Source organism: Trichogramma pretiosum, unplaced genomic scaffold, assembly GCF_000599845.2.
Source record: "Trichogramma pretiosum strain Unisexual culture from Peru unplaced genomic scaffold, Tpre_2.0 scaffold140, whole genome shotgun sequence".
In the NCBI taxonomy this organism is placed as follows: domain Eukaryota; kingdom Metazoa; phylum Arthropoda; class Insecta; order Hymenoptera; family Trichogrammatidae; genus Trichogramma; species Trichogramma pretiosum.
The window spans coordinates 208987-219386 of record NW_019641659.1 but is presented as its reverse complement, the minus strand read 5'-3'; the positions used below and the strand labels follow the sequence as shown (position 1 = coordinate 219386).

The following is a 10400-nucleotide window of genomic DNA, read 5'->3' as shown; positions in this document are numbered from 1 at the left end:
TTATTAAAATCGAACTTGTTCATAATCTTTGATGAAAAATATAAATGTCATTTCTCACGCGTAAACGTGCGATAAAAGTTGTACAAGACGAAGCGCATGAAATTCAAGATCAAGGCCGAATCTCGAAAAGTTTAGTGTTTCCCGCAGACTTATGGATCATAGCGGAGAAGCCACTACTACATAATACGTAAAACCTCGTGGCGGTACCTTCCCGCGCACTCGTCCTATTGGCCGATGCGGCCTGTCGAGTTGTAGGAGATGCTGCTGGGGAAATGATGGAAAAATGCACGAAAGTAGAGGTGGGAGAGTTGCGCCGATCCGGAGGTATCATTCGGAGCGCCGGCTACCATAGCATAACGAAATTGAGTATTGCCCCCACTGCGGCTCTGCCTCGTGGTGGCGCAAAGAGGAGAAGAGGGGAGAAAGTAAAGTTAGACGCACACGGCGCAGCCCATGTTATATACATACAGCAGACGTTTTCACACTCGGCCACACATCACACAGCCTGTATTCTCATTCATAAATAGGCCCCGGCACCGAGTGCACCTCTCTCTCTCCGTAGCCCCGTGTATAAAGAGCATTACAGTTGCAGCAGTGCCAACGATAGGCAGTAGGTGGCAGTAGCGGCAAGCACCTTTCTCCCAGCCTCCTCGCCTCCCTCCACCACCACCACCACATCTAACGCGCCAGCCCGCGCGCACGAGACTAGGTAGTGTAGTGTGTAGCGCTAGTCAGATCACTCGTAGCGCAGAAGCCGACACGAGCGGACGTCTCTCTCCTCGCATCTCTCGCTCTCTGCCTCGCGTGCGATCCCGTGTACAAGTGTGCTCTATTATCCCCCTGTAAACAGAGTTTGTGTACAAGTGCAACAGTGTGCAGTGGTGCGTTCGCGGCTTTGAGAAATCGAGCGACTCCGTGCGAAACAAAATTAAAAAAAAAACAGTGTGTTGATTCAATTGATTCATTCAATTGATATTCAAATACCATCAAAGTGTCGTCGTCAGTGAATATAAGGGCTGCCAGCCTTGGCGAGGCTCGCCTCACGAGGAACCGCTTGAAATACCTTGCTGCTTTGCAAGCCGCTACTTTGGGATCCGGACTAGAGGCTCATCTGCATCTCGAGATACAACAGAGCAACAGCAGCAGCAATTCGACAAGCATGCGGCCAGAGAGTCAAGGCAACAACAGCATGTTGGGTGAGGACGCGGCCAAGGTAACACCGCTCGACTTGAGCGATGGCAACAACAACGCTCAGCAGGAGTTGGCCAGTCAGGCGGCTACGGCTGGCTCGGCGAGCATAGCCTCCGAGATCTCGCCCTTCATCCCGACAGCGGCGTCGCTCATCGCGCCGCCCATGCTCGACTCGTCGCTTCAGCAAGCCATGAATATGGCCGGACCTTCGTCCGCCTCGAGCTCTCCCATGAGGGACAGCTCCAACTCGTCCTTGGACGACTCGATGACGCATCGCACCTCCAAAGTTACCGGAACAATGAAGCAGCGAAGAAAGGCAAAAGGTAAAACCTCTTTCTCGCCGGCCAATCGAGCTTCTGCGTCCAATAAGCGACTCGCCAAGCCGCTTTTGCCGGAGGATAAGCTCAAAGCCATAGAATGTGTTTTAATTCACGGGCAAACCAAAGCTTCGGTTGCTCGTAACTACAGAGTACCCGAATCTACGTTGAGGGGTTGGTGCAAAACTCACGCTGCTTCTACGGAACAGAAGAACTCGAAGCCCCAGAGAGAAGATGAATCGTCGGCGAGCAGTGCCAGGTCTGAATCACCGATGAACAACCCCTTGACATATCCTGTTGCTTCGTTAGCAGCTAATACGTGCACCGTACCCAATGAAAGACGTCAACACAACGACTCGGACGCTGATGCACAGTTTGAAAACAATTTAGCCGCAATCAATCCGGTCATCATGCAGAATTATCAAAATTATCTGAAAACCCCAGCAGGTGCACTGAACCCCGAAGCAGCGACCCAATTTTTAAAAGTTTATTCTAAGATAGCCTCAGCATTACCATTTGTGACCGGCACCGCAGGTCTTAGTCAAATGGCTTTAAGTCTCGCGCAAAACAACTCTCTCTTCGTGCCCGATGGACTTCAAAATGCCAAGTCAAATGTGATTAATAATAATTCAGCTGCTCAAACTAGTCAGGCTAATTTTTCATCAACGAGTGAAGTTTACAAAACATATTTTAACGCAGTGCGAGAAAGCGCATTAAAAAGTGCAAATCAACAAAATGCAAATGCATTTTTTTTGACAAACCAAGCTTTGAATAAAAATAATAGCACAAATGACCACAAATCGCAACATACAATTGCGTGGATTTCACAACAGGCACAGATTAGAAAAATAGTGGAACAAGAACAAGCTCATGCACAAGCACAAGCACAAGCAAAGTTACAACCACTGCAAAAACAGCTGCATCAACAACAATCACAACAACAGGCGGCGAATCTTTTGAATGGAGGTACGTTCTCAAATGTAAACAGTACGGCGGGGTGGTCTCCTTTGGTGTCAGCAACTTCAGCTGTAAACTCAACTAGTTCAGTGACATCTACCGTGACTTCGCAAAACTGTAACAATAAACCATCTAGAGGGATCAAGTCGATCTCTGATAATCCATTGCTATTGAGTCAAACTAGTACAAATCATGATTTGGAGGGGTGTTTAAACTTAATAAAAAAAGAGAAAGAAGTCAGTAATAATCAAACCAACGGATCCACAATGACTGAAGAGGATATGAAAGCTGGTGTAGCCACAGGTGAAAAATTCATGCAATTCTTAGAGGAATGTAAAGATCCATCAGTTACTCAAGTTCAGCTCAATCTCATCAGGACAGTATTAAAAAACCTCAAAGTAAAAGGTAGAAAATCTCCGACACCGAAGCGATGTCGAAAACAAGCAACACATATGACTCAGAAGATGTAAAATGGTACATATTATGGTAGCATGTATTTAAGTTTGTTTACTTGTAAGTTTAGCTTGATAAACATTTTTTTTTTTCAAAATTTTGAACTTATGCAATAATTATTAATTTATAATCTCATCGCACATAAATTGTGAAACTGGAAAGTTATATTAATGAAAATGATCATGATCAAAGCTATTCAAAATAAAGCTTGTCTTTACGTAGATATATTTATTCATGTAAACATACATGTGTGTAAATAGGTATTTATAAGACAAATTTATTATACCTAAGTTTTATTTTTTATTGTTTTAAAAATTTTTAAAATGACGGTTTTTAATAAATTTATGTTGTCAACTTTGTTTTATAAATAAGTCTTATAAATCTCAAATCTTTATCTTGAGACAATGCGTTGATAGCTGTTTCTTTTTTCATACATATTTTTTTTATCTAAGTGCAATTACTTCAAATATGAAAATTGCATTCTTACAAAGTAAAGAAGAAACACATTCCAAATTTTTGGTTAAGTTTCAATTATTTAGACATAATGTACAGCAGTGAATCTAGCGTCTCAGATCACTGGACCGATTTTCTCTTGAAAATCATTTTCTCATTTAAGATTAATATAAGAAACTTAAGTAATAGCAAATTTTTTGCTTCAAAGCTTTTTTATGTAAAAAGTTAGCCATATTAATTTTATATCATCGTGATGATCTTGTCGTGAAATGTATCAATTATTATTTATAATGAATGTTCGATAAACTTACCAATAAAACAGGCTGAGCAAGTGGAATATACTTGAAAAAGTCACCTACAAATTTGGTACATCCTTCATAGGTACTCAGCTCAGCATGTGGTAGCAAAGCTCGTCTGATTTTTGTTGAAACAAATTTCTGAATTATATAAGTCGAAAAATAAATAATGCTGTATTATATGCGATAAAATAGTATTTTTTCAGTACCATACTATTAAATTTAGATGCACATGCTGATGTATCGAACAATAATCTTTTAAAGCTAATGAAGCTAAATTGGTTGTAATAGAAATTGTTGAAAGTATTAAGAAAATTTATTAAACTTTGTACATAAATAATTGATTTGTAATACAAAAATTAATATACACTTGTATGTAACGATATATCAGTGCGTGTCAAAAAATCAATAATACCAAAGTGTTTTAATGTAGACAAAGTTAAGTTTTCTTTTTAATTTCATTTTTGTACATACATTGTAAAAATCATTTTCACCATTGTAAAATGAAAAATTGAAAAAATTGAATAAATAATATTTAAAAAAATAAAATAACTTGTAAAAATTATTTTTTGTGTCTCTATATACCTTTTTACAAAAGTAAATGAATGTAATGTATCATACCTGGACTCCACACTCATTGGCACACGTAAGTAAAATAGGTTTTCTTTCAGGATAAGCAATGCAGAATTGTTGTCGAAAATTTTCAGCGTACCATAGTAAGGCTTTCTCATGATCACTGACACTTCTGTACTGCTTTGGTAATCCTTTCAAGTATGGGTCATCTAATTTCTCTTCGGGCCAGCTGAGAGTAATCAAACCTAATTGTCGACGAACACGTTTTAATTTATCAGCATCGCTGAGTCCACTTTCGAGTTCTGTAGATAGTTCGAAATCATCTAGGCCTAGAGGTTCAGCTACATCAGTGAACGTTGAAAAGGACTCAGCTCCCTCCAACGAATTTTTGAAATCATCTTGAGATATTTTATCCATGGATACTAAAATTTTTTTTTAGTATGCGTAATGGTTTATTGATCGTATTTACTTTGTATTAATTTCAATTATACAAGCTTATCAAAAAAATAACGTAAATAATAAAATATAACCCAGTTACGCGCGCGTAGGTGAGTGAGTAAACAATATCATTGCTATGGTAACACGCTGCCGGTACAGGAATTATCTTCTACAAATAAATCAGTAACTTTTTCAATTTTGAAGGAAGCAATTCATATTTATAAATTTCACATGGTTTTCTAATAATCGTTGAAAATTAAATCACTACGTTTTTTAAATTAAATTCAAATTATCTTATTAAAGCTACCGTTTGCGACATCTCGCGACCATAAAATCTTTTAGATTGTACAAGGTAAAGCGTGTATCAATTTAAAAGTGATCCTTTTACTTTTGAGTACAGCAGATGGTTCTTCTTCTTCTTCTTCTGTGGCTCCGACAGTGAGCAAGCTCTGTGTCATACGGCCATTAACGGGCTTTGAAAAGGCGGGAGATTGAAAATGAAATGTTAGAGAGCGAATTTTAGAGTTTTTTGTTGCATTTTGATAGAAATTTGCAAAAAATTTCTATAAAAGCTGGATCCGGATTGAATAAGAATTCAGAGATAGAAAAGGGTGGAAATCTGCGCAGTTTAATTAATTTTGAAATAAGAGTTATTCTCTGGTTATTATATTTGGGACAGGCCCAGAATAAATGATTCAGGTCTTCAAAATCTTCATTGCATTCGCACCAAGGAGAATCAATGAGATTTTTTCTGAATAAGCTGTGAGCTAGATTATAGTGATTGCTACGCATGCGGCTAAAGAGAGTAATGTTTAATCTGGAAAGAGTTTTCCGATGAGTATCGAACCACGGTTTGTTCGAGTTTGAATAGAAGTTAGAGAAGTAATGCAGACCTTTATCAGTGTCGGTTTCATTGATAAAATCTGTAAACAATATATTGGATTTGAGTTTTATAGCAGGGATAAAATCTGAAGCTGGGAGAAGGTGGGGTGGGGAGATGCCAGATGAAATAGCTTGTTTTGCTAATTGATCAGCTTTCTCGTTTCCAGAGATAGATACATGGCTGGGTATCCATACCAATTTTACTTCTTGGTTGGCTAAATGAAGTTCATATAATAGAGTTTTAATACGAAAAATATAAATGTGATTAGAATTTAAAAAGTAAGTGGTATTGTTGATGGAATGTAAAACACTAAGAGAGTCAGTGAATATTATGGCTTTAGGAATTTTTAGATGTAGGATATATTCAAGGGTAACTTGTATTGCAAGTGCTTCTGCTGAGAAAATAGATGCAAAGGAGGCAATTCTTAATTTAGCTTCGAAGTTGATTGACGGACTATGTGTGGCTAAGCCGACGTAGCGCTCAGGGTCACTTTTTGAGCCATCTGTATAGAAAGGAGTGTGAGAGATAAGAAGATCATTAAAGAGATCTTTGAATTTATTGATAGGAGATTGGGCTTTTTGAATAACTTTACCGCTGGTTAGATTTATATTGGGAGAGTATTGTTGAATTTCTGTGGAGAAGAAGTAGCAGAGTGGGAAGGGGCAGGAATGAATAAATTTTTTGTATTTAAATAAATCTCTAAAGATATTGAGAAGATGGAAGTTCTGAAGGTAGATTGGACTATGTTGAGATATTAAGTTTGATAATTTTAGTATAGAATTGATGGTAGGGTGGTTGTTGTGGGAGAAACATCTGAGTATGTATTTTGACACATGAAAATTCTGACGAATAAATAGAGGGTGCTGTTTTGTTTCAGCATATACAATTTTATTTGGAGTAGATATCCTTAGACCTAAAATTGCGCGTAAAGCGCGACGCTGTATGACACCAAGCTTATGCCATTGCTTATGACTAGGTTGAAGGATTACTGCACTATAGTCAAAAGTGCCGACAAATAGAGCTTTATAAATCATAATCAGGCATGTGGGATGAGAGCCCCACCAAGTAGAGCAGAGAGAGCGAATAATGTTGCAGTGATTATTAAGTTTATTTAAAAGATTATTAAAATGTGATTCAAAGGTCATGTTGCTATCAAAAGTAATGCCTAAGAAGGTCGTATTTGGAGCATTTTTGATGAATTCGTCATTGAAAGTTATGCTATATTTGTCTGGAGGTATTTTTCTCTTCGAGAAGATGACTAATTTCGTTTTGGCCGCAGAAATTGAAAGGCCTCTATAAGAAAGATGGCTATTGATTTTGCATAAGTTTGTTTCTAGGTTTGATAGAGCTTGGTTAAGGTTTTTCGAGGAAGAATAAAAGGCAATATCGTCTGCAAAATTGAGCATATTACAGCTATTATCAAATGCATTCTCAATGTGACCTACTCCAATATTATACAGAGTAGGACTGGATACGCATCCTTGGGGTACTCCTTTGAGAGAAGTGAAAGGACCTATGGATTGGCCATTGATGCTGAAAAAGATGTTTCTGTTTGAGATCAAGTTATAGTAGAATAAACAAATGGATTTTGGTAAACCCATGTCTTTTAAAGCATTGATTATAGATTCTGTGCTTATGTCATCGAAAGCACTTTTAACGTCAAGAAAAAGGACTGCTGTGTATTCTTTTTTAGCCATATTGCAGAATATGTCTGATGAGAGAATAGCAAGATTGTCGGTGCAGTTTTTGGATTTCCGAAAACCGAATTGAGTGGATGGGAGTAATTTATTGTGTTCTAGCCACCAAATCAAACGATTATGAAAAAGTCTTTCGCAGACTTTTAAAAGAGATTGCGCTAAGGAGATTGGACGGAATTTACCCGAGTTTCCTTTGGGTATGAAGAAGATTTTGAAATCATTCCATGAAGTGGGAAAGAAACCATCGTTGAGGACTTCATTAAAAATTTTTAGTAAAATCTCGTGTATGTTGTCAGGTAGATTAGAAAGAATAAAGTTGTCGATTTTGTCGAGACCAGGAGCAGAGTTAATTTTCCTACGGCAGTTATTTATAGCTGCATTAAGTTCGTGATAACTAAATGGTTTGGAAAAGAAATTATTACATTCAGGAGTAGGAGAGAAAGATGTTGGAAAGAAAGGTTTGAAGCAAGATTGAGGGCAAAGGGAAGGGATAAGGTTGTGCATCTGTTCTATATTTTTACTATTGTTTAGTGCAGTATCAGCTGTGAGAGATCTATGGCGAAATTTTTTAACAGTAGTCCAGATTTGAGAAATTGAAGAAAAAGGGTTGATGGATTCGCAAAAGGTTTTAAAACCTTCTCGCTTGGCTATACAAAATGTTATCTTAGCATGTTTTTCAGCAGCAATTAGCTCATTAATAAGGTTCGGATTTTTCCTGAAGTTTTTTAAAGCTTTTTTACGACAATTATTAGCTTCGATACAACTCGAATTCCACCAGGGTGGTTGGGGTGGATGGTCATTTTTTGACTTTTTATTAATATTATTGCGATCAAGAGAAAGGGAGTTTTGAATGCATTCGATTGTCGAGGAAATTTTATTAATTAAAGCAGAGTACAGATCTGACGTGTTATTATAAGGAGCAGGATCAAAATCTTGCATCGCCAATGAAAATTCAGACCATTGGAGGGGTTTCCAATTTTTACAGAAATGTCTGCTTGAGACTTTTGTGAATTTAAGAGTTGGAATATTAATATCAATGGATACAGGTAAGTGATCACTGAGAAAATTATCATTTAGGGTGGACCAGTTACAGAGGGTATAAAGATTGGGGGAAATAAATGATAGGTCAATGTGTGTCGGATTGCTAGGGTTAGTTTTGTTTAAGAAGGTGTGGGATCCGTCATTTAAGAGAAGCATATTATTATCAGCAAATACGTCGTTGATAAGGTCACCTGTACGGTCTGAATTGGGACTACCCCAGCAAGGGTGGTGGCAATTAAAGTCACCACTTATGAATATAGAGTTGCGTCTTGGCAAGGAATTAAAAAATCGATTAAGTATAGTACGAGATAAGTTTTGTGAAGGGGGTCTATATACAGCTATAATGTAAAGTTCATCTGTGGCATTAAGATTTACAGAGATACTTAAAGTTTCAAAGATTTTGGGTACATGATAGATGTTTGGAATTAGTTTAAAATTAATGTTGTTTCTTATGGCAATTGCAATACCGCCACCTCTTGGATCATCACGATCTTTTCTAGTAACGACAAAGTTTCTGATCTTCATTTGATGATCTGAATTAAACTTTGTTTCAAAAAGAATAATAATATCATAGTTTGTAGAAAATTGCTCAATGAAGGAACGCTTGTTTGAGAAAGAGTTGCAGTTCCAGTGCAAAATGCGAAGACCGAGGGAGTTATTGTTGTTTGTTGTTGGGTCCATAATTTGATGTAAAATTAGTAAGAAAGCTTGTGAGAATTGGAAGTAGGCTATTTAAGTTAGCGTTACTGAGAAGTGGAATTAAAATTTGATGAAATAAATCTGAGAGAAGTTTTAAAACTTCAGTGTTTTGAAATGAAGGTGAGTTCGTGGAATCCTGATGGATTTGGTTTAAATCTGCGTGCTGTGAAGATTGTGAAAAGTGATTGGGTGGTTGGGAAGGAAGGTGCTCAGAGTTGTTAGCAGTTGGTAAAAGAGGAGTCTGCCGATGATGGTAAAAGTTTTGGTTCATATGTGGAGTTGCATGATTTTGAGAAAAATTGTTTTGAGAAGAGCTATTTTGTGAACTTAGATGCTGTGTAGTGTTATGCAAATTAGCAGTTGAAGCATATGAACGACGGTTATATGTTGATGCAGCTGAGGGTGAACGATAAGAATAGTCATGAGCCAGATTATCAATAGGAGTGGAAATCTGAGAGAGTGAGGAATATCTTTGTGGAAGAGTCGGATAGTACTGACTGTTGGTAAGTACTGGAGGAGGAGGAGGAGCTTTGTTTGAGGAAGATTTGTGATTGGTGCGGGATTTATGTTGTGGTGGGTAATTGGTTTTGAAAAAAGCAAGTGCTTCTTGAATAGAGGTATTTTGATGTGCTGCATATTCATGTACTTTTCTCTGAAAAAGATATTCAGGACATTTTTTATTACTGGGCAGATGCTCTCCTTGACAATTGACACAAATGGGTGACATGGAGTATCTTGGGCATATGTCTGTTTCATTGTTTGGATCATGCTGTTTGTTGCCACAGTGTATGCATAATGTTTTACTCTTGCATAATGATTTTAAATGTCCATATCTAAAGCAATTATGGCACATTTTAGTGGGGGTGATAAAAGGCTCAACTTCATGTATAACTGAAAAAAGTTTTATAGAAGAGGGAAGGTTCTGCCCTTCAAAAGTAAGCTGAATTGAGTTAGTATCAACTAATTGAACTTTATCAGAGCCATCGGGTACATTCCTTTGAAGGCGTTTGATATTTCTAATGGGGTAAGGAGATTCAATCATATTGAGTAACATATACGTAGAGATATCTTTGGGTACTTCTCTTATTATACCTTGCCTAAAGAGTCTGTGATAAGGAATTGAGGCTTTCAAACCGTTCTGAAAGAGAAGATTGTCTGAGAGGAGCTTGTTTGCAGAATTTCTATTTGTAAGAGTGACTGTGATTTTTGATTTGCCTGATGAGGAGATGGAAATCAAATTATCTCTATAGGTAGAAGAGATTATACGTCCAACAGTAGTGGGATTAAGTTGGGAAACAGGTGAGGTAGAAGCCATAGGTTCTATGAAAATAATAAAAGGGCCATTGTTGGCATTTGAGTATGTTAACGGGGTACTTTTGTTGTTTATATGTAAGTTAGATGA

The 10400-nt window shown here is 37.5% G+C and overlaps 1 protein-coding gene across 1 annotated transcript; it reads left to right on the top strand.

Moving 5' to 3' along the window:
* Positions 1–981: 981 nt before the first annotated feature.
* LOC111693943 lies at positions 982–4169 on the top strand. The gene has a single exon (XM_023460205.1). It carries the CDS (start codon positions 1160–1162, stop codon positions 2933–2935), a length of 1776 nt encoding a protein of 591 aa, XP_023315973.1. The 5' UTR covers positions 982–1159; the 3' UTR covers positions 2936–4169.
* The last annotated feature ends 6231 nt before the right edge of the window (positions 4170–10400 follow it).